The sequence below is a fragment of the Hesperophylax consimilis genome, chromosome 3, assembly GCF_061612785.1.
Source record: "Hesperophylax consimilis isolate HC1 chromosome 3, BYU_Hcon_1.0, whole genome shotgun sequence".
NCBI lineage: Eukaryota > Metazoa > Arthropoda > Insecta > Trichoptera > Limnephilidae > Hesperophylax > Hesperophylax consimilis.
Window position 1 is genome coordinate 26,779,066 of NC_142838.1, and position 26,432 is coordinate 26,805,497.

General features: G+C 33.9%; 1 protein-coding gene across 5 annotated transcripts in view; it reads right to left on the bottom strand.

Moving 5' to 3' along the window:
- Lpin (phosphatidate phosphatase LPIN) overlaps positions 1-26,432 on the bottom strand; it is a 101,320-nt gene that overhangs the window by 36,272 nt on the left and 38,616 nt on the right. For 4 of the 5 annotated variants that reach the window (XR_016305190.1, XM_089649896.1, XM_089649913.1 and 1 more), the window contains exon 2: positions 3,811-4,144. Coding sequence is in view for 4 of the 5 variants with exons in the window: in XM_089649896.1 (XP_089506022.1) it covers positions 3,811-3,999 (189 nt within the window). In the remaining variant the exon portion in view is untranslated. Of the gene's footprint in view, positions 1-3,810; positions 4,145-5,509; positions 5,532-26,432 lie in introns of those variants that run through there. The other variant, XM_089649904.1, reaches the window with a different exon arrangement.

The window sequence follows — 26,432 nt, forward strand, 5'->3', positions numbered from 1 at the left end:
ACTTCTAGTTTTTTTTACAGCGCTTGCAAAACATTCTTGATCTGACCTACATAAAACCAGAAGGCACCACTCTCAACTTGTGAATAATTCTAAAAATAATTCCGAACAAGAACGAAGAACGACAGAATACCAGGTTGACGACAAGAAAATGACGAATATTATTCAACCATAATGTGGAGGGGCTTAACCCATTCTCACACAAGGATAAGAAAAAACCATTTAGCATTGGTTGAAAACGACCGTGGTTCAGAAGGGTAAAAACTATAGACTCATAAAAAACTTTTTTATATATGCTATTTTACATGAAAAAACTAAAAAAAATCCTGACAACACTGGAACCGAAACAAAAGGTTGAGCAAATATTTAGCTGTCATCTGGTAAAAGTCGAAATTCTGGTAAATCATTTTTAATTGATATTTTTTCTTTTGTCGTCTTTTAGTTTGAAGTTCTAATTCAAAAATACCAATGAACAACACTTTTAACACATTTTGAGTTTTTGTTTTTACTATTCAAATTCTGACTTTTCTTCGATTTTCTGCTTCTTCCAGACTAGTATTAACCCTTTCAATCAGTGTCAATCTGAATCATTTAAATCTTATTTTTTTAGGAAGCATTCGTTTTAGAATTTTTTATTGAATTCTCATTCCCTTCACGTCTACCACTGTGATTCTCGATCATTTAGCATTTAATCTGTCTGCAAATATGTTTATACGTTCTGGTTCATGGCGATGGCCGTGTTGGATACCACCTTTTTATCCCACCGATCCCGCGAGTTAAAACAGGACTCCGTTACGATCCGTCAATTATATATAACAAACAAATGATAAGACTAGTGGAGATATCTAAATGCTTTTTATGGTACCCAGATAAAACAAAACATTGAAAATGAAATAATATTTAGGTTACGTTTTTAAGAATTGTAAAATGAATACTTTTAAAAAAATAAGGTTTAATTAAATGATTCAGATCGCCACTGATTGAAAGGGTTAATACTAGTCTGGAAGAAGCAGAAAATCGAGGAAAAGTTAAAAGTGTTGTTGGATGGTATTTTTGAATTTGAATTTCGAACTAAAAGACGACAAGAGAAAAGATATCAATAAAAAAATGATTTACCAGAATTTCGATTTTTACTAGATTACAGAAAAATATTAATCGACACTTTTTTTGGTTCCAGTGTTGCCAGGAATTTTTTAGTTATTTCATGTAAAACCGCAAAAGAGTCCCAACTGCTCTCAACCGTCTTGAACCAGTGAGACTATGGCATCCCCAATAGGGGTATGTTGTGAGGCTGAATGTAGTGGGGTAGGAAAGGAGATGAGTAAGAGGAAGGTGGTGATGTACCAAAGCCATTTTTAGCAACGTTTCAACTCTAAATGGTGATCTTACACAGAGTATTTTCAACTTTGGAACGTGCCGCAAATATATTATGTACTATATATTATTTTTAATGAGTAATTTGTGTTATAACACAAATTCATCGAATAAAATTATTTGCGGACGCCGGGATTGAACCCGCGACGTTCAGCTAATCATTATTATGAGAATGATGACGTCACTGCCACTCCAGCGTGATGCCAGTTAGTTAGTTCAATAACTTGGCCATGTCTAATAATAACACGATCAAACTGAAGCATCTATAAATTGAAACATGTGTTGAATTCGCCGGCCCGCAGAATGCAGAGCTGTCCAGATTTCGTAACAGGTAAACTCGTTCACTACATTTTTTTACGTATCATTGTACAAGTCTATAATTACAAGCAAGTAATAGCATAAATCAACATAACATAAATATGTTATGAAAGACGTAACATAATTTATGAATGATCTGGCGCTAACCTGTCTTCAAGTAAAAAAATATGACGAAAATCTCGCCAAGTAAAGAGATGAAGACCTCTAATTTTTTTAGACGTGTTTGGTGTGCACGTTTTAACTGCACTTGTTTAGCCTTGTGCGAACTCAGTTTAAAAAATGTATTAGCTAATTTTTTAATTTAATTTTTTTTATTTTTATTATCAATATAAAGTTTTTTTACAGGTTTTTTTTTTCGAAGTCTGTCTCACTAGGATAAACCTGTGTCGAGACAGACGTATTTGATACATGAATTAATGTTTACATATTTTTTGATACATAAACTATTTCATTACATAATGACATTGTGAAAAAGATACAAAATAATAAATAATAATAATAAATGATAAATTTGTTAATCAGCATCTAGTTGGAGTACATACTTATGTGGGGATTTTTATAAAATTTTTGATCATGGATCTGTCTTGGCTGATGATCCAAGACTTGATGTCTGTTTTATATTTCAAAAAAAATTCGTTCAGTCTAATGGCTAGTGGGAGAGCATTATATAGCCTTGTTGCAAAATATCTAAAATTTCTCTGGCCAAAAGTTGTTTTAGCGAAAGGGATTTGTAAGAAATTATGTCCTTTGGTTCTAGTATCACGAGCAGTTTGGATATTGTCAAAAGTAGTTTTGTGTTTGAAGAGGTATGTTAGTATGTTTTTGGCATAAAGTTGCCTAATGTCCATAACACAGATTTTCCTAAAGATTTCATCCGAACTGTTTGTGATTGGTAGTTTGAGGATAATCTTTATTATACGTTTCTGAGCTTTAGATATTGGTTCAATGGCGGCAGCGTTTGCTCCTCCCCATGCTATGATACCATATTCTATTAAAGATTGACAAAGTGCATAGTAGATTGTTTTGAGCTGGCTTAGGTTGAGAAAGTTGCGAGTTTGTCTAAAAAAATAAATGAATTTTCTAAGTTTGTTTGCTGTAGTGGTTATATGTTGTTTCCATTTTAAATTGCTGTCAAAAATAATACCTAAGTATTTAATTTTAGTTACCTGTTCTAAATTAAATGGCTAGTTAGGTAATGCACCTCCATGCGAACTAATGTAATAGAGTTATGGTTAGATTTTTTTGTAGACGTGTTGTTAGTCAAGACCTAACTGCTTATTTTATGCCGTAGCTTTGGTGGCCTCGATTTAAAAATAAAACGTTTCATTGACTAAAAATCTCGTCCTGACGAGACTTTGGTGCACCGCCTGTAAAGTAAGTAACTCTACAAGATGACGAGATATATTTGGATGTTAAGTTTTCTTGACGTGTGGTATTAGAAAACATTAATGTTGTGAGGGATATGGCAGAGGAATAAGAAAAGATATTACGGCACAAAATTAGAACAAAAAGCTAAGAAGAATTGAAATGGTATCGGAGACAAGCGAATGGTCGAAAAATCAGGAATGAATGATGAAAACCTAATTTTCAGAAGCCTCAACGTTCCGGAAGCATCGAAACGGGCGTACCTGAAACCCCTGAAATACAATACTTTTTTCCTGATTGTATATCGCAAAATATTTGAACGTAATGTTTTATGTTGTGAAAACTAATCATTGGTAAGATTTCAAACCAATTAACCTTTTAAAAACTAAAGTAAACTATTATAACAACTAAAGCAATACAAGTTCTAGAACCATGCTGTCTTTTGATTGTCGAGAAAAACACCGCAGCAGACCTCAAGTCTAAAATAATCAATGTCTAGAGTCGATCGTGCCAGGTTGATGTGGGCTAGAAAAAAATCACAGTTTCGATCAAACAAGACACAGAAAGGCATCAAATTTGTTTGTGCCAATTACATTACGGAAAAAGCGATATAATTCGGAGTAGGTACAGACCACTGAATAGTTGATAGTTCTCCTTTATAGTATGGCACACAAACGATTGGCTATTAGTTGTGATCAAACAGATTGATGTATTGTACACAAGGGTCAGGGAAAGAGAATGATAATGAAGGTTTACCACTTTGAGACGGCTCCTCAGCACTCCCAGCTTCCCGAACCTGACGTGGAAAGGAGAACACGTGAAGGTTCCATCGGGCTGTTCCACGACCACCACATCAATGGCCCCCGTGAGGGTGGCTGCGTTGATTTCATTGTAAAACTCCCTGAAGTTGGCAAACACCTTGCCCAGATAGTTCATGGAATACATGGCTGCAGATTTTTATTTCACACTTGTCACTAATCAGAATCCTTTATCACTGTTAACTTTTATTAAAACACGCACGTGTCAGTCTATATGATATCCATTGTCCGACTCTTCACCTGAGGCCCATGGCTGTGGCAGGCTGAATGACCTGGAGAAGAAAAAAAATTAAGAATAAGTTACAATACAATCAAAAAATAATGATAAAAACGTTAATTAATATGACAGTAAATGAAATGCAATAAAGATAAGAATAATATTAGTGGAATTAGCTCCTGTTATCTCATTCCTAACGCAATGTCACTGATACAACTACAGTGTTTGGTTGTTAACGCGCTTTTAGGTAGGTGTCTGTATGCATGACGCGTGATATTGTACGTGTTGACACGGTGTTCACAATAAATCCCAAAGTCGACATTGAATGTTTAACCTCACATAAAAAATATTTTGTTTTAATTTAAATCAAAGTGGGCTTTATAGGCACAGTTGAAAAGTGAACAGATGATTTTATTAAGGTTAAGATTATTGTGATGGAACAAACAGATTCACGTAAACACGAATTCACAAACAGATATCAATTAAATTAATCATAAAGGTTGTGTAATCGATTTTATTGTATACATTGTATAGATAAAGCATTATAAGATGACAATACATTTTACGATCTACGAAGGAAAAAGGGTAAACCAAGGGTAATCGAATTTGCTTGATTTGAGTCGCCCGTATGGTATGTATAAAATACTTAAAAAATTGCCCAAAAAACTATTTTAATAATATTATGTAAAAACATGGCGTTAATAATTGACGTAAAATTATCCGCTTTTTTAACGAAACAGCCACTAAAATGCATTATTTTCCATTTCCGGAAATCGAAATACCTACTCGTACTTCTCGTTATTATTTAACGGATACAAAGTCTCTCATACACATCTGCCTGATGGTGGACGCTGTAATGCTGTTCGAAAGGTTGGCTAGGTAGGTAGAGCAACACGGCATAATACCCCAAAAATGAATCACTACAATACTTTAGAAATAATACTTTGAAAATCTCAAATCATATCGGATGCAATTGTTTTTAAAATAAAATGTGCGTCTTATTTTCTGTATATTTACGTGTAAATGTGATATGGATACAAACATTATTGAAAATAATGTAAGCTGAACGTGAAAACAATAAAAAATAGATAAATGTTTGTCGTCAAATCGTTTCGTAAACGTCCAACTGATAATTAACCGCTTGAATAAACACTGCCAAACCAAACACACAAGAGGACAATTGACACAAAATAAATAATTATATGATATTCTGGAATAATATTGGCACGATGACGCAAAAGCATAAATAATACACATTATTATGTTTAACAATGCGTGTGCTAGCGAAAGATTTCCAAATAAAATACGATCACGTTTTGTAAGTTTGTCACGGACGAGACAATAAATTAAATAAAACAGTACATGATTTATAAATTGAATTTCCCGTCAAGAAAAGGGTGTTAAAAATTGCGATACATACGTAAAAACTTTACATCAAATTGAAGAAGAAAATTCAATATTGCAAAACAAAGGTCCTTTGCATTCGTGTTTTTTTTTGACGAGTTTATAAAAAAAAAGTTAATTGTTTCAGCAAAGCGACTTGAGACATGAGGTAAGACGTCCATTGACGAATAATGGACAATCGAGACTGTACTCTGTAGTCTGCGTTTACAGGAAGGTTTAGAAAAGGTGCCCGTATAACGAGAAAAATAATAGCGAATTGGCATCTTTCCCTGGTCCGGGTGACGCACAGTGGGCTGAAAATCGGCTTTCATAGACATAGAGACTTGAATTTTCAAGGGTATTTTTTTTGGCTAGAAATGGATTCTGCTGATCATTACTATGCTATAAAATGTCGTACGAAGCAATTGCGTGTACAAATGAAGGAGTTATAATTTTTTTAAGAAAAATTTGTATGGCGCTGACATTAAAAATGAGGCTATCTCTGGAATCATAAGGTTGGCCGTTCTATCCTTACACACAGATAATACTACTATTTATTTGTATTTTTTTGACATACTTCATATTGTGGCGCAAGGTGCGATTTTTTTTTTTTAAATCCTAAAGTGGAAAAAAAATCTTTTTTTTTGTTGATGATTCATTTTAATGCTTAAATGCTTTTGGGCTTGCAGTGAGCAGAATCCATTTCTAGCCAAAAAAAATACCCTTGAAGATTCAAGTTTCTATGTCTATGAGAGCCGATTTTCAGCCCACCGTGTGACGCCGGATTGGCGAGCTTCCACTTTCCCAACTAGAATTTGGCACCCAGACGTACAACTCCCAGATTGGCAAAATCTCTTCCTCAATGACTAGTACAGGATATTAATAAAGTGGCAGATGGTTTAGTCTCTAGTCACATCATATTATTACACCTGCAGCTCGAAGTCCAACCTGTCACCAGTCAATGAGATTGTAAACTCAAACGGAAGAACAAGAAATAAAATCTGATCTATAAAAGTAACTTATCTCAAAGTTGACAGAGTGCACACGAAGGTGTACGTATAAATAATAATATTGGCTAGTTTTGGGTAGGTATAACACAAATACAGAATAATTCTAACCTCTCTAACCCACCACCCAAAGGGTCAATATTTACTTATTTTCAGCAAAATGTTGCAGTTTGAATCACGAGTGATCGAACTCTCCTGATTCCATGAGATTACACCATTACTTTTGTGCTTAGACTAATATTAGACACGAAGGTGTATGTATAAATAAGCGTATTGGCTAGTTTTGGGTGGGTATAACAAAAATACAGAATAATTCTAACCTTTCTAACCCACCAACCAAAGGGTCAATATTTACTGATTTTCAGCAAAGTGCTGCAGTTTGAGTCACGAGTGTTCGAACTCTCCTGATTCCATGAGATTACACAATTATTGCTTTTGTGTTAAATGGCCTCTCGAATAACTGTAGGTGGGCATTTAACTGCCAACAAAGTTACTGATATACTCGTATATCCGACTGCACAGTTTTGGTAAAATATGAACCTTCTGAGTTAATCTGTTGAAACCCACTTATGTTAAAATAATATTGTCAGAGTTGGCAGTTTGTCTATCCTTTGATATTATTTATCGTGTTATTTTTACTGGTATACTATTTAGTAATTAGACATTACGTCTTCCTATCTAATTAATTTATCTGACGATATATTTAGGACGATCGAACGGTAATCAATGATCGATAGCGAATCCGATATTACTGCCATTAAATTTGAATTATATGAACTGCGAATTTATGATAACATTGATAACCTACGGAGAGAAGAAATGACGTAGTCGACGATTGTGAAAGATGCATAATCTTTTTGTGTTGACTTCACGATAGATTCACGTCCGCTGGGAAAATCTGGCAGTAAACAAATCAAGCGAATTGTGATGATGTTGAAAGAGTTCAAAACCATGCCATAACATATCGTCTGTAAACACGATTTATTTAGCAGGTAATTTGAATAAATCTATCAAAGCCAGTGATGGGAAATGTTGAAATATAATATGTGGTATTATTGTTTACAGTTAATAAATAGTTGGAATAACAATGTTGTAAACATAATTTTCCGGATAGAAGAAATATGCATTATTGTTTACAGTCAATAAATAGAATAACATTGCTGTAAACATAATAATTGAATAGAACGACGGATGTTGACATAAATATAATTTAAGCGTAATTTTGTGCATCACTTTGTATATTGTAAACACGCGTTTGAGTAAACAAGCATGAATAACACAAACACTAACATTGCACCAAGTAATAAATTTAAATATAAAACACATTATGTTCAAATAAAAAGATAGTTATATTATTTTTGTGAAGAACTTATCGGTCATGACTTGCAAGAATGTAAGTAATCCAAACACGCTGAATTGCACGTATCCTTGAAGAATATGTGGTAATCAACTGGGAGAAAATATCAATTTTGTATTCAAAGGTAATCCAGAAATATGTTTAAGTTGTCCAACATCTTAAGAGGTGACAAATATAACACTCAACTGATTATCTAGGGGAAGATTTATGGAAGACGTAGTAGAGATAAACGCCGCAATTCAAGGCTTCGAAACCTACGAGACTGGAAAGAGTGCAGTTCTACCGTTGTTCGGGATGCAGCTTGCATGGCGAAGAATGCCCTGATGATGGTCAACCTCCGATAGGACAGGGCACCAGTAGAAGTAGTAAATTGAATAATTGGTAATCGATAGAAAAGAAAAACTTTGAGATACCCTTATCCTAGAATTGGAAAACTGGTATACATAGAATTTAATATTTCTGATTATAATGAAAACTTCTTACTTCAACCTAAATGACTGAAATTTACGAGCTTTTAAGGAATTTTCCGTGGGTTTTTCTTCTGCCAAAACGTGAAGATAAACAGAGACGTTACATCCACTAAATAACAACTTCATTATTCAACCGTTTAAGCATTTGAAAGTTGTTTTTAAGCACACATATTTTCAATGAAAACTTTCCGTACACCACGTTAAAATTAATATATGTATTTTTTTAGTGTTTCGATCGATTTCGGTCAGTGTTTACTTTATGTATTATTTTAGAAACGTGGTTTTATAAATGTAATAAAATGTGTATAAATAGTATGCGAAAGTACTTTTCCAGAAAAACGTCTTAAACTCAAACACTTGTACAAAAATTAAAAAGATATTTATTTTACTTTTTACCGCAAGAGTTCCTACTGCACCCGACTATCCGAAATCAGTGGAATTTATGGTTCTTATCCAAGAAGACGGGGATATAATATTTTATATGGCACAAATCCGACGGGGAGAGGAAGGTTTGTAAGTACTAGGCTATTTAGATTTGGTCACCAAACACGGCTAATGCCAACTGGTTTCGATTGTGAATTGAAATATCTACCACTCCGGTCTGTTTATAATTTGTGAGATCGACCGTAAAGTTTGCTCCGAAAGTAAATTTAAATCAATCACACCAATTTTTAAAAAATTAATTGAAGGAAAATGAGATCGGGTGGAAATACGAGGCTGTTTAGCCCGTTGAATAAAAATGATTCATATGCAATTCTCCAATTACGTAATTTGATTCGTTGAATCGGTCGAGCAACTCTAGTAAGCACTGAATAATTTATAGTTAAATTAATACACAATAACATAATGAGATTCATGCAATGAATAATGTCAGGTAAAACTGCACGGATGAGTAGGTACTGAATAATATCCATTGATTTCCTAATTAACTTCCTGTCCACCACTGTAATTAATGTGCCAACTTAATCACAAGTTTTAGCAAATAAAAGCTCTGTAGCTCATGATGTAAATAACGTTTCCGAGCAGAAAATATGTCCAAATTTCATGATGCCAGAGCGTTTTTTCAGAGCGAGCCTTTTTATATGCCTAGAAAAAATTATGTATCAGGCCTTTAAAAACTGTTTTTAAGTTCAAAATCTCCTACTTACGAACCCATTTTCGATTATAGTTTTTTTGTATAATGTGGAAAATTAATTTCTTTATAAAATAATAGTAAAACATTTAAATATTTGTGCCGAACGTACGCAAAATATATTTTTTCCTTGCATAAATCAAAACAGGCAGATGATGTTATGCGGGAATTTAAACCTTATCGCCATCTACATAAGGGGTGTCATTGTTAGTGGCTCGATTCAAAATGTTACGCGACGTAGTTAACTCGTTTTCTTTCCCGAGCACGACTGCAGTATTGTCCGAAAACGTTGACGTATAATCGTCACTGTCGATAAAACCTTTTATCGATATGCTTTTGTTGGGGGTCTAGAATGTCTAGATCATGCATGCACATGCATTGAAAATAGGTCATTTACAAAATTATTATACAAACGCAGAATAATAATATTCTATTTTATCAGTTACGTTTGTACTTACGTAGATATATTTGAATTTTTTAATCAGCTGGCTAATAAGATAATGTTTAGAAAAGATAAACTTTTCCTACGCTACGTGATATTCCACTGGTGGCCAAAAAAACAATAATATTATTTACATACATCTTTGTCATTTTCTACATCGGAAAAAAATAATACGTCATTTAGAAGAGCGTCAATAATATGAGGATAAGATTAGAGAATGTTAAAATATCAAAAGTAAATATTAAAAAAAAAAATTATAAGTTTTCATAGTTCAAGGCCATGTAAATGTAAAATATTTAAATGCATTATGAATTCATAAACAAGGAACAAATATATGGTATTGGATAACCATATTACAAAATTTATTTATTCAGAGTTGAGAGCGTGTTTACAAGAGTGTCTTATTTACAACAGGAGTCTGTTGTTGTTTTTCAGCGATTATATTTTACACTCATTAAATTTTGTTGCATTTTCCGAACAGGGGAGAAAATTTTAGTAGGTAACTACCTGACTAACTAACCATCATGCCGTTTGCCGACGCCGCCGATGCAGGCAGAGAGGACGGACCGCCAAGCAGCTCGGTCTTGGCACGCAATCCTTGCCTTATTCACATTCATACGTCGTCTCATACATAATCTTCTATGATTCTGACTAATAGGTACAGCATACATAATATGTTCGCGTTATAGTAAAAATCCGAAATCGAATTAATGTATAATGTTTTGGGATACAAGACATAATACTGTTACAAATACACGGTGTCCGGAAACTAGTCGTAGAAGAGAGGAAACTGTGGAATCTACATCACATAAAAAACCCAAAAAGGGTATATTTTTTGTATTTTAAATATTTTTTCATACATTTTTCAGCCACTAAAACTTTAAAAACACTTTTGGAGCAGGGCTTACGTTTTTATGTACATATTTAAAATACAATAAACAGTCGATAGAAACCCCTCAGCCAACGATTTTGTTTAATTTAATATTAAAATTTTCAACTCCGGACTCGATTTACTCGAAAAAGAAAATTCAAATCAAAAGCCGAAGGTCGCGGGTTCAATTCCCGGCGTGCGAAAGTAAATTTTATTTGATAAAATTGTGTTTTTTCACAATTTATTCATTAAAAATAATATATAGTATGATTGCGGCACGTTTCAGAGTGGAAGATACTCTCAGTATCACCCTGGTGTAAGACCATCATTCAGAATTGAAACGTAGCTTAAAATGGCTTTAGCCGTGTTTGATGACCAGATCTGAAGAGCCAAGTACTCCGCCAACCTTCCTCTTCCCCATCTCCTTCCCACTACCTTCAGAATCAGGGAGCTAGTGGAGACAGTTCGAATCGTGTTAATAATAGTAACTACTTGTAGTTCTGTGAAAGAGTGAACAGCAGACCTCGCGACCAAAAAATGATGTTTCTAATTTTATCTTATTTTAAATGAAAACCACAATTTGTAAGATGGTACTTATATGTCTACCTACTTAAGACGGGTTGTTTCACAGGATTTGAACAATTCATCGAATTTCTAAGTTAATTTTTAAGTTCTGTGAAAGTTATATGATTAGTTCAGTTTTGTGAAGCAACTGGACCTACATTTATAAACACGACGATTTCACATTCGTAGAAAGAATCTTCACTGCATATATCGATATTACTGAAACGTTAAAACGGCCACGATCTTAAACCGGAAAGTAAAAAACAAATTGATAGACGGACGAAATGCTCGTAAATGGTCGAGTTAAAACAAGACTTCGCTAATCAATAATTGTTCATATTAATGGACATGTATGGAGTTACTCAGTGACCCTGAATATAAACGCATGTTGCGTTTACCATCTCGGCGCAACGTGCAAACGGTGACTGGTAGAGAAGACGTAGATCGTACGAGCCAATTATAATATAGAGTAGTGATGCACAAAATCAAATCTAGACACAATAACAGTAAATCAAGCAAGAAACAAAAGCCAATTATTCGAAACATTTCGTCTGCTAATTCACTGGAATTCATTTTGATGGTACTTATACAGGGTGTCCGGAAACTCGTAGTACAAGGGGGAAACTGGTGAATCTACATCACATTTGGAGTCGATTTTGTAGTATATTTTTTTTTATTTGAGCTTTCGTTATCGAGTAAATCGAGTTTGAATTGATTTTTTTTTTTTTTTTTTTTTTTTTTTAATCAAATTCTTATAAATTATTACTGAAGATCAAAGTACCCAACTAATTAAAACTGTTTGAAAGTAAAACAAATAAGGAAACACGGATTTGAAGCATTATTTTGAAATCACCCTTCATTTAACCCGGTGTAATCATAAAATATTTCTGCTCTGCAGGGTTAAAACATCTGATATTCAACCCTTAACACCAGAAAAAACTTTAACCCTAAAATAGCCGAAAAATATTTTTTTTTTGTTTTTTTTTTTTTTTTTTGAAAATGCTCAAATCAAAAAACTTTATGTTTTTTTGGGTTCCCCATGTGGTGTAGATTCTCCAGTTTCCCGCTTGTACTACGAGTTTCCGGACACCGTGTATATCTATTTTCCTGTAAGCTGGAGTATGTTTGGTTAGGCTATATACAGCATTATTATATTTTAGAGCTGGCAGAGAAATGGAACCTAGACAAAAGAAAAATACAAAAGTAATAATTATAGCCAGTGGAAATCTCGGGATCCGAAATTGCTGAAGCTGAAGAAACTGAAGGGAGTATGCGAGGAAGGAGATGGGTAAGAGGAAGTTTTGGAACTGCCTTGCTATTCAGACAGTCACTAAAGTCTGTTCAAGCAAATTTTCGATATTGAATGATTATCTTTCACCGAGACAATATTGTGATATACTCTAGAGCATTGTTACAATATAGGAAACCTCCTGGTTTTTTGTAAAAGTTTAGAAAAATAACCAAAATGACAGTAGAACTTTAAGAACTATTATTTTCTAGTAATCTGTAGATTGAAAGAGCAAAGTACACTTTCAGATGTGCTCAAAATGCTTCAGTAAAACGAGAAATACTTGACTATTTCTTACTTAGAAGCGAATTACCTATTTATGCAATATCGTCGTAGTAAAATATACACCACCGGTGTTAGATTATAAATTATAAATAATGGATTCAGTTTGATACGCGTCGGGAGGTGTGTCTTGGGATTCACAATCTCATTACGTCAAATGTGTCCTTGGCTCAAGAAAATAATATGTTCATAGTCACAAACTAACTCAACGCAATGGAGAATGTATTAAATTTATTATTTACACTGCTAGGAGAGAAAAACATGTTTTTAAGTAATAACCGACACGAGGCCGAAAAGAATAAAAAAACGATAACAGAGATAATAATATTACGAGATACGATAGTAATTTTATAGGTGCATAGATTTTCAACGAACATTACAAATCAAATTTAGGATAGGTTGTAGAAATGTTAGGTTAGATTTAATTCCATTTGTCACTAAGGTACATTGAAACAGCAGTAATGAATGTCGAAAGTTGACAATCTAAAATCTAAACGACTGAAATTTCATGAACAAACTGAAACATTTACGAACTTATTTGTGCAGGCAGCCAAGCGAGGAACTAATGTGACTACCGTACAAGAGTCTCTATTGCCCGGAATCAGTTACGGCATGCCTCGAAAGACTGAACAGAAAGAAAAATATAAGGGAAGTATCGATCCAGAACCCGGAGATCTGCCACTTTGCAAAAATTCTATACCCAGCTATACCTACATTATTGACGTTTTCAGTTTCTCGATTCATAATATTAGTAGTAACAGGAGTTGTTAACTCAATACAGTGCGAACTTTACAATAAATCAACTGTTCAGTAGGCACATATGACACTACACACTCTAGATAGTGTATTTAATCGGCCAAGGTCAACCGACTTAATTGAAAAATGGGCTTGACTCAAAGCAAAAAAGAAATTTTATTCATCTGTCCAGTTGAGGAGCAATAACAAACACTATTCAGCTTACTAAATATAAAATAAAGCGACTAAACTATTTATTGTTCACGGCCATTCACCGCGAGAAGGGTAATAAATAATAAATTTTAAAAAATTGAATACATTATAAAGTAGAATATTTGTTTGTTTGTTTGTTTCAGCAAAAAAACTCTCGAACGGCGATATCTGGAGTTTTGAAATTACATACACACTGCACAGCTCTTTCAAAACGAAATGTCTAGGTTAATGCAATTTCCATGATGAGCTACGGAGCTTTTCTATATCAAATTGCCTATCGTGTTCTGAAATCCTCACAACACATGGGTGTATCGGCTCGTACCCGAAAAACTTTAACCAGCACATTTGGAGTAAAAATGTTATGGGCAATTTGCCGTCCGGTAACATTTTTTAAAAATTAAAAACAAAAAAATTCCACAGTCCGTCACTATCCACAGTATAGGGGTTTTGTCCACAAATAAGCAACGCCGCGCTACCTAGCTGCTACCTTGCTTTTATTAGCAAGCGTGTCGAAAAGCGTCTTCGCTCTTTCCTACACACTAAAAAATAATAGTTAAAAATGAGACGAAGGTGTTGAGTTGCGACGCGACATGTGGTGAAAATATGAATAGTAATTTTTTTTTTAAAAAGTTACCGGACAGCAAAGTGGCTTTAACATTTTTTACTCGATAAATGCTCAGGAATCGCTGGTTAAAATTTGTTGGAACGTGCCGATACACCCTGTATACAGGGTGTATCGGCACGTACCCGACAAGCACCTATATTGGGGCACTTTTACAATCACAACGAAATGGCACGGCACCATTCGTCTCATTTTTAACTATTATTATTTAGTGTGAGCGAAAGAGCGAAGACGCTTTTCGACATACTTGCTTATAACAGCTGTTGAACACGAAAAGCAATGCCAATGACAGTGATGTAGTGTGGAAATTTTTAATTTTTTTGTTTTTAATAAAAAAAAATGCTACCGGACAGCAAAGTGCCCATAACATTTTTTACTCCAAATGTGCTAAGGAATAGCTGGTTAAAGTTTGTCGGGTTAGTGCCGATACACCCTGTATACATATCATATAGTCAATTTGTTAGGAAATCTGTCAATTCATTCGTTAAATGCCCGCGGTCCTGTTTTCAACAGGAATACGAATAATCTTATCGAATTTTTGATAAATTAGCAATATTTTATATCAGCAAGTTTTCTCCGTGTGTTGCATTATGTATTACTTGTTCATCTATCATAGACCTTAGACTTTGGATATTATCATAAAACAAAACCTATGTGACGCAGAGCACGTAAATGCCAGTTATCATTAGTGAAACAGGTTTTGTTCTACGAATCTCATTAGAGAAATTTAAGGCAATACAGGATCTGAGTTAAAAAGACGTCGTGCGTCTTAAAGACGTGGCACGTCTTCAGAAACAAAATGTGAGATATGAATATAATAAACTCAAAAGGAAATTGATTCAACTCAAAATAATTTAAAAACATACGGCATTAAGCCTAGTTGGCGTTTAGTTAACCCTATCAGTACCGCACTTTTATTTGCACATATAGATGATATTTTAATATTGAAAGCACCCTTCCAGCGTTTTAGGGACATATATGACCGGGCGTCCATGTTTTATAAAAGTATTTTTATTTTTTTTTCTATCATGTGGAAATACGTTATTTTTTAACGTTAGAAATAAAAATAATAATTCTTTCCAGTTTGCCTCAAACTTTTGTACTGGATGCCATTAATAAAATACAAAAAATAGTCAAAAAGAATAATTCATATTCCGCGTAACAATCGGTTTAACTTTAAAAAATATTCTTATTTTTTTGTATGAACGAGATAAAAGTGAAGTTACAATTTTTTTTCAAATTCCGCATACAAAACGAATGTGTATTAGAAATTTCGAGTTCTTTCAATTTGTCCACGATTACAGTAAAAAAAAATAAGTAAAAATGTGGTTAGCGCTTCTGACAACATTTTTCACTTTGATATTATAATTTTATTATTTAGAAAAAGTAATGTTTATTTTAAATATATACACCGGTAAGATTATTTTATCTAGTTTCTAAAACAGTATTTTTTTAAGGAAAATTTAAAAATAAGAATATATAGCGCATTTGAAATACACAGAAAACAAGGGTTAAACAATTATTTGAAAAATTTTGATGTAATTTTTTTTCTAATTTTATTTTTATTATTTTTAGGTCTCGAAGGGTTATTTTAGTCTGGAAAAAAACGTATCGAACAACCAATTGTTTAATTTAAAAACAAATAATGTAACATGCATAAATATGAAGATAGCATAAAAGAACATAATAGTAAAAATGGACCCCAGTCCAAGCAAAAAAGTCAAAGCGGGATGTGTCATTTTATTTACAGTATTTGTAGCTAGAATAAAGGTTGCAACCTAGCATAAAAAAGTGGGTGTGTCAAGCCTACGCAAGACAGAAGTGAAACTTCTAGTTTCAGCTGATGCTTGGCGTGGCGCAGTTCGCTGGTGTCTGAGAGAGAGGAAAGAAGAGAAGAGAGAGAACGTTCGTGAGCGGCTCCCCCACCTCAACAAGGTTTCACTTCAAAAATGCCACAGCCGAGAATCGAACCTCGCTTAACTGATTGAAAGCCAACCACGCTGAGCACCAACTGTAAGCAAAGCCGCATAAATTGATTATATTATGTAGGTTCTGAAAATATGAGAGCTTGTTATGTTTTATAATGTTACCTACATCACACCCAAAATATAATATATTTTTAAAAATAATGTACAATGTACAGAAATAGAATCCCACACAAGATCGCGTAGTGCGCTCTAGCGAACGGATATTTTATCAGAGGGAGATAGTTTTAATTTTTTTTTCTGTAAATTATTACATATTATCAAAATAAATAAATTAATTAAATAAATGTAATACAATTATCATAATATACGGATTAGATAATAATTTTAATCCAACACAATAACGCAAAGCGCGCTCTAGCGGAGTAATGTTTTATCACAGTGAGATAAGTGTTTTTATTATTTTGCAATATTATTTTCTTTTAAAAAATGTTCTGACCTACTAAAAAATAAGATATTGAATGAAAAAGGCGTTAAAAACAAAAAAATAATGTGCGATGGCCGAGAATCGAACTCGGATCAACTGCTTGGAAGGCAACTATGCTGACCATTACACCACCAACGCCAGTTGTCGGGATGAGCTAAGAAGCATTTATATGTTACTTCAAAACTTTGACTAGATCAAATGAACTTTAATCGGTGGTGGGGGTACCCGCATTTTCGTTTCGGTCATGAGTCGGTTTTACTCCGGTCCTCGAAATTGCATGACGCGCGTAAAGAAGTTTCACTTCAAAAATAGACGCCATTAGGAATATCCTTCACCAGCGATACGCAAAATATGGGGCGATTTGTCTGACAAAATCAAGAAATATTAATTCTTTTGTTCAGGAGTTCCACAGGAGGAACTTTGGTATTGAAAGGGTTAAAAGAAAATGTCTTTTAGCAAACTCATATTTCCGTTGTCTGGCGCCTCCCCAACCCTTAACATAAACCCGCCCTGCGTCTGAATAATAATATTTTTGTGACTCACCACTGTATACACTTACGTGGCAGAATATGACTGCATTATGCGAGTAGAGGGACACAACCAAGTGCAGTACATGAGTACACGATGCACATGATTTTAAGATCGCACGTTCGAATGTATTATAATTTGTGCACGCCGGTAGTGGCTCAAATTCGTTCGAAATATTTTGAAAAACCCCCACGCAGTCCATCTTACCCGCAGTACTCTTAGGATATAGTACACCACTACTACACAAGCAAGAATCTCTTAAAAATAATTCTATTGTAAGCAGGTACATGTTATGGAAGCACTATGATTCTTAAACAGAGAAAAATAAGTAAAAATGAGAGATTTCTTTAAGAGGAAGCTACAAGCCAAAAATGTGTATATTCTTGGTATACCTTATATCGTAGGTAATAGGCATTAAAATCGCTTGACAAACGGAGTCTAGAAACGTTCGATTTCAAGCAAAAAACTGCTTTTTATTTATTTTGTAAATAATTTTGTAAGAAAGAAAAATAGTTAATCAAGTGAAACTGTCACAGATAATCTTAGCTATAATACTGTATTTTTTTAAAGTTGTTTCGTTTATGCGTTCATACGTTTCTATTGAAAAAAAATTTTTAGTACTTTGCATTTATATTTTTTATTGAGTAATTTATATATTTATTTGTATTCTACTCTTGCGAAGCGATAGAAAAACCTTCAATTTATCTAAAGCATATTTTTTTTGTACTCATAATGTACACCAATTCGTTATAAAGATTAATCAAAATAGTGATTTGGCATTAAGCTTCGCCTTAAAAATAATTATATTGTAAGCAGGTACATGTTATGGAAGCACTATGATGCTTACACGGAGAAAAATGAGTACGGCTTTTTTTAATCAAGATTCTGTTATAAATGTGATCATGCATAATCATTTCCCAATAAAATATTAGTCATTCAGAATATGTCAGAACACGTGTTCACGCAGGTGCCCTTGTCCGAATAAATATAATGGACGAGATTATTATTTAGACATATCATATTCGTGCTTTACTGATAGTTTGTTATGAACTTTGTCAAATCATTCGTTATAGGCCTCCAGTCCCATTTTAACAGTAAAACGAATAATTTGACCAGATTTTAATAAAATAACAATACTTCATACCATTAAGTAACGGAGATTACGAGAGTTACACGGAGTAGGTACTACAAGGTATCACGGAAGGTACCTACTACACGGAGAAAAATAAGAATTGCTGATTTATAAATATCATGTTAAGAACGTGATGGCAGGCCATTTCATAACAAACTATAATTTAGAATATAGCGGAACACGTGTTCATGCAGCTGCGTTTACCCCAGTAAATATAGTGACGAAATGCGAAAATATTATTATTATGAATACGTGTTCCAACATCCCCATAACACATTCGTGTTTTACTGACAGTTTGTTGTTAGGAAACCTGTATATTCATTGCTAAAGACCTGCTCCCGTTTTCAAACGGAATATGAATAAGTTGACCAGATATTTGATATATTAGCAATATTTTATATCAGTAAGTTTTCTCCATGTAAGGTAAGTACCACGGTAGGTACTGTAGGTAGGTACTGCGTTAGGTAGGGACAAGGTATTGCAATACGTAGGCACTACGCTAGGTGTGCTTATATAAGGCACTATGTAATACGGACTCAAGAATTCAAAGTAACTGAGGAAAATTCCAAGTTGAACAAAACTGGCTGTAAGAAGGTGATCACAGAAAACAGATTTCTCTGAAAAAAATAGACGTTCTCCTAATTACCAATATCTCAATGGAAAAAAGGTGGTACGATACTCGGCTTAGGGCACAGAGGTCGGGGGTTCAAATTACGGGCCCCGTAGTAAACGTTCAAAGATGGTTTGAAAGAGAGATATGTAAATACGAATGTTAGAGGGAGCGCACTAATATTAAAAAAAAAAACGATATCAATTATGCGAAAATTAGTTACACTGTGAATTTTTTCATACCTATAAAATATTAAATAAGAGAACAAAACGTGTTTTAAATAATTTTCGAAGCTTACTTAGCAATTTTTTTCTATAGAGGGAATTTCATATAATTAAAGTTTCGGCATTACACATGTATAGATATTATCTTAAAAAATATCTTTTTTTAAACTTAAATTGTGAGTGCGGGGACTTAAATAAACAAAACCATATTTCACACACCGTTTCTGCGTGTTTCCCGGTTAGACACCATAATTCAGAATCAAAAGTTTTTTTAAAGTGACTTTAGCTATTTCTAATGACAAGATTTAAATAGACAAGTACTCTCCAATCGTAATCTTCCTCTTCCCAATTTCTTCAGCCTCACATTATTTTTTCAAAAACGGAGATCCACCCGTGGAACTCGTTTCAGAGAGTTAGACACTTGAACGGTATCAAAATTTAAACTAAACTTTTTACTTTAAAAAAAGTATTTCCGACATCCCAAAAGGGTTTGGCTTCTCGATCTGTGGTTAAATAATTCACGCATTATCAGTTAACAAAATTACTTAACTATTAGTTACACTTAAGCATTGAAGTCGATATGTATCATTACGTTATCGAGTAATAAATAAGTAAAGGGGATAGCAACGAATTGATCCAGACAGACATTGGAAAAATTCAAAATCCAATAAGACTGAAAACTTACAAGAACATTGTACGTAGTCCGTGTAGGGTGGAACGAAATGAACGAATGGCTGAACGCCAACTGGCTTTATCGATCCGCTTGGTCCACGGGGTGAAATGAACATAGACTGAAGTAAATGTAAAAATACCAAGGAGTTAAAATATGGATTTAAATTGGCATATTTTATCGAGCACCAAAATATTTTTTATCACCAAATCGCCTACGATAGTAAGTAATATTTAAAAGGTACTAAACTACTACTTTGGCGACAAAGACAAGTATTTGGGCATCCAATCTGTCTATATAAAAAAAATGTTTGTTCAAAATCTGAAATCTCTGAAAGTTCTGATTGCTTTGAAATTATGACACAAAGTTGAATTCGAATACGCGTGTGTATGATTTATCATGGTTCCATGATAAATCAACACAGTGACAATTCAACACACCTTTAAAGTGATATAAAGTCATTAGAAACGATAAAAAATAATAATTTAAACCTAACCTAACCTACTTAACCCAGTTAATAAAGTTTTTGTTTCATCACTTTCCATGACTTTATATAACTTTTTAAAGATGTGATGAATTATAATTTTGATAATTCATCTGGTCACCGTTTTTATATAGATATGTAAAAACATGTTTTTTTGAAAAAAAGCGCCATCTGTTGGACAAACATGTTTTGTTTGTTTTTTTAAACAGCGCCACCTGTTGGATATAAAATCAACAAGCGCTATATTTCTCTATCTGCACAGACAGACTGAGCCACAGCAACGTATGGCGGGGTACAGCTAGTAACTAATAAATTAGTGTTAAGTTAAATACAAGCCATTCAATTACAAGATTGGATGGTGAGATTTTGATTTATGAAAAAAACATAATATTAAAATAGATCGCGTCAGTGTTCAGTAAAGCGATGGCAACTTTCTTTTTTATAAAATTGTGTTCATTTTTCACATTAAAAGATAAACATCTATTCAGTTGTCGTGCGAAGCATCAAAGGCTTCGTACCAGAAACAGCACGTTAACTGGCAATTTGTTGGTAACGCATCGTTGAAATAAATAATATCGTATTCAAACACACAATCATCACGTATATTGTCGTGGAAAAACCTCGTTAAAATTTGTCGTCAGGATCACGTATGATAGATTTCTAAAGCAAGTATTGGGTCGTGGGATGTACTGGAATGGAGATAATCGGGTGATCGGGTGATTGGGTTATCAATTTAGTAAGAAAAGTCCCAAGAAACGAGATTCGCGTTACTTGCGCAAGACAGAGTGACAAAAAATATAGCAATGGAAACAAACGTATTTAAGCCAACCTTTTGTGGTGCGAAATTTTAGCAGAAGTCGGACGTAACCAATTTGAAAGTAAAGCACGAGGTGAGAAGGTTAATCCATCAAGGGCCTTGCCTCCTATCGGAGGTTGACTATCATCAATTATCAAGGTAATATCACTAGCGCACTTTTACCACCTGACACCCGTATATAGCTTGGTCATTAAAGTTGCAAACAGATGTTTTAAAATACTCCTACAATGGAAATTTTATTAAATTACTATGGATTTATAATAATTATGTAAATAAAGCGAAACACACCATTACAGCATGATGTTACGATGAGTCGGCGGAAATATATAATGCCAAGATTTGATCTTTGCCCAGAGTCTCTCAGTATACCTATACCCAGTACCTACTAGGGTGACATGTCAGCTGCCACACAACACATGAAATACCTAGCTCGAATAAAAAAAGCTTCATTCTCATGAAACTTCAACTTTGAACAAGACATGGTGTGCCAAAACTGTGAATCACGGATGGAAATAATCGTAAAACGATCTACAAGATATTGTAAAGAATTAAGTAGAAATCCAAGGAATTAACAGACACTACAAAAACAAGAGACGGGTTTATCGCAATAAGATAATAAGACAAAGTGTTCGATATTCGAAAAATTTCGGAAAATTCTGACAAGTATTATACCGATATTTGCGTTATAGGGAGATAGTGGGAGGAGTTTTATAAATTAACAGCTGTTCAAACTGAGGTTATAGATAACGGATTATTAAAACAGTGTTAGTATTATACTCAGTGCAGAATTAGCACTCGAAAATTTTCGCATTTCATGGTAGGAATGTATTAGGAAACTGTTTGCTATCCAATTTTCAACAGGATTTTAATAAATCGGAAATATTCATCAAATTCCATAATTTGTTTCCAACGAAATGTAATTTTGAAGTGTCAACAGTTGATCAAATAGGATATTTGAATAATGGCAATAATTAATAAACAAACATTAGTTGTAGTGACAATAAGTTAAATACTCAGGAATGTAGCAAGTATTAAGCACCTTTACAAAAGACGCTCTGGCCAAATTAGCGTGCTACGACGTTATTGTGCTCGCACTCTAATTCCATTCAAAAACGCGACAGCGCCAAAACGTACTCGAAAAGCTATAGGTATCTAGGTATATACTACCTCTTAAAAGACAGAGATTTTTAAATACCAATTTTTTTATTGAAATTAGCTGTCAGACCAGAGACAATCAAACCCCAGACGTGGGATCGGTATACTTTGCCAAAATATCTATTCCGAGCTTCAAGGGTACCTCTCAGTGGCTTGTGACTTGCCATTGGAATAATCGGTATACGTTTATTTATTATTGTTGGTGTCACGTGGCAACACTTAGTGAATAAAATAATACATTATATCGCAATGTTTAAAACAAGTCTCTGGTGCGGTTTACTCGTTGAGACGGACGACAGGTGCTTTGGCAGATAAATATTTGCTGAAAGGTGGACGGACGAAGAGGACATTAAGTTGTGCTTATCATGTTGTCACGATAGCAATGTAAGTTATATCCTTATAAATGAAATTAACTACAACATTCTCATTAATTTGGGGTTGGTGTTTGTCAGTCATTCGGTGACATCCAGCGTCACTCAACTACATGTCCCGGGGATCTGGCGGAGTGGAAATTCCTCAAAATGTGATCTGTGATATGAACCCGTTCAGGATTAAGAAACAAGATGAACAAGGAAAAGCCAAAAAGAGGGAAAGATATGTAAGAATAAGCAAGAAGAAGGAAGCCATAAAGAAGAAACAATAACGCTCAATCAATTCCTTTATTCCTGTCCATCCTAAATTCCAATATTGGTTTATTAGGTTGCCATGCATACCGGTTGATTAAACTCCAACCTCCTTCCAATCCTCCGAGCACGTGTTCCAAGTCCTAACAAAAGAGTTCCCCCTGGTAGTCTAATCGGGACAGGAATGTACAATCGTATCGTAACTGCTCCCGACTATCAGAATACAGCGAAACTGTGCGAGGCTGAAAGGAAAAAGGAAGGTTAGGAAGTATCCGGGTATTAAGATCTGATCACCAAAACACGGCTAAAGCTTTTTAAATCAAAGTTTCGATTCTGAATGGTGGTTTTTCATCGGGGCGATACTGAGAGTATCTATCAATTTGGATTAATAAAGGCAATACTACTACTACATTCTACAAGAAATTAATGTTTATGTGTAAAATATGTTCAATAAATTTAAGGAAAAAGTTTAAGGAACCGACAAACGCACGTTAAGTGAGTGCACGTTTTATAAGTTGTAAGAATGAATGTTTATTTCACGCCTATAGCTGTACACCATGTGTATACCTATACAGTAGAAATTAAAAAATACACCCTCGATTTATTTATTAAAAATAATCACTTTGATGGTGTGTCTCTGTGTCTGTGTATAATTCCGGTTCAATGACCTCTGAGATTGCTGTGATTTTCAAAATTGAAACAGTACTGATTGCGGGAACGATCCAGACAAGCGATACGGTATATACCAAAATTATTTAATTAGTTAATAAATCTATATTTGAAATGTGTAATTTCTTTGTTTAAATTTTTAACATGTATCGTAATTTTTCAAGTTTACCAACTGCATTCATTTGAAAGATAAATTTCTGATCGTCTTTAAAATTGACAATTGGAAGGCAACGATCCTGAGGATAATATTTTTTTATAAATACTTTCAGCTTCAAATATCCTACAATTATAATATCAAGTGATTTTATCACGCGTTTGCGCTAGTATTACATAAAAACAAACACATGTGGATACTTCCTATTTCGTAAACAATTAATTTAATAAAACTTTATTAACTTGACGAGCCAAGTTTATATTTTCCGTGACCATTTCAAAACACGATATAACCTAATAAAATATTCGTGTATATTCTTTTGCAATGCAGCAAAACTGTTTACGTGCTTAAATGAAATTACCGAGGCGCTTATCAAATAAATCATGCAACGAACCAAAGCGCATTGATTCAAAGTTATTTACTATCAAACTAATAATAATTAGACAGGAATCTTTGGCATGAAATAGTACTGGACCAGTCCACTGCAGTTGTGAAGAAGTGCAGTTGGCAAACAGGCTGGACGCATATTTCAAGTGCAGGGTCGATCGAAGAACGTGAGTCAAAGGCTCGATACGTCTGCACATATCCAATACACACAAAGGTCGAACACTAATATGCCTTAACCATTGAAGAGATATATATATGGCCTCTACAAATACAGTCTTCAACACTGATGTAACAATCGTTTACATTTCAGGTAGTACCTAAAATGCTTTGATAGAAGCACAAGTAATAGATTTACCTTACGTGTAACATACATACATAAATATATTTATTTATTTTATTTGGACGTTCACATTCACAAGTTATAATATACTAAATATTAAATAGGTACATGGTCAATGTAACTGTTATTTATGTCCTTAAATGTCTTCTGGGATAAAAAATATTGTTTTTAATCCTTACTAATGATGTAGGTATGAGAAGTAATAACAAACAATACTCAATAGGAAGAAAATGCACGGAGAGATGTAGAGAACAATTGAAAAAGTAAGAATTTGTGCGATGATATAAAGAGATTTTTTTTTTTCAATACATAAGTAAACGAAACTACGAAAAACTGTATTAAATTATAAATTAATTAAATATCACGAAAAAAAAGGTATAAATTTGTATGCTAGCAAAAAATCGCGAGAAATGTTTAAGGACGGGTTGTTTCACAAAATTTGAACAATTCATCAAATTTCAAAGTTCATTTTCATGATTTGTGGAGATTCTATTCAAGTTCTGTTATTATGTCAGTTTTGTGAAACAACTGGCCAGTAGTGATATAAGAACAGAACTTGAATAGAACCTTTGAAATTTGAAGAATTGTTCAAATTCTCTGAACAACCCATCCTTAGTGTAGTAATTTTTCGTAGTGGGTGTATGTTGTGATTGCGCGAGTAATTTGTGAGTTATTTGCTGCATAAGTGTTGTTGGATTCTGTATGGAAAAGCGCGGTGGTGTGTCTGGTTCGTCTGATTGGAACATTTAAACCAGTGATTCCCAAAGTGGTCTATATCGACCCCCAGGGGTCTATGACAACCTGCAAGGGGTCTACGTCAGCGAAAAAAAAAATTGGGGGTCCATGAAATGAAAATGGGGGTCCACGATAGTGGATCTCAACATACACTGATAGTACCTATTTACTTACACTTAACCGACACTAAAGGTGAATCAATATTTCATGTTTTGAAGGATTACTTAATTGAAAAAGCAATCCCTTCATCAAATATAATGTCAGTAGCTACAGATGGAGCACCTGCCATGGTTGGACGTTATCGTGGATTTATAAGCTATTTAAAAAAAATGTGCCAGGGGTGTTAGCAATACATTGTGTCATCCATCGACAACATTTAGTTGCTAAAAATTTGAGTGTTAGATTACATGAATCTCTTCAATTAGTCATTGATGCAGTAAACCGAATCCAAAGCAACGCGTTGAATACGTTATTTGCGCAGTTGAGTGAAGAAAATGACGAACATTTTCATCAATTACTCCTTCACACTGAAGTACGCTGGCTGTCGAAAGGCTTATGTTTGACAAGATTTTTTCCACTTTTTGAGACTATTTTAGAATTTCTGGATACTAAAGATAAAATTTTTAAAGACAATTTAATGAAGTGGAAAACAGACATCGCCTATTTAACAGATTTGTTTACAAAATTTAATATGGTTAATTTGCAGTTACAAGGCGACAGTCAAAATTTGATTAAAACAAAGTCCATCTTATCAGCGTTTCTTGCCAGAGTTAAACTAATGAAGCAAAATATTGGACGGGGCGAATTTTCCCAGTTTCCCAATTTGTCACAGACAAACTGCCAGGAAGACGAAGTTTCAACCTACGTTCAACATTTAAATGCCCTCTATTCAGATTTTGAAACTAGGTTTGAGGATGTTTTGACTATGGTAATACCACCGTGGATAATTAACCCATATGGTGACATAGAAGAAATGAATGTCATAAAACAAGAGGAACTGACTGAAATAAGTACGAAAGAAGAACTCAAGGTTCAGT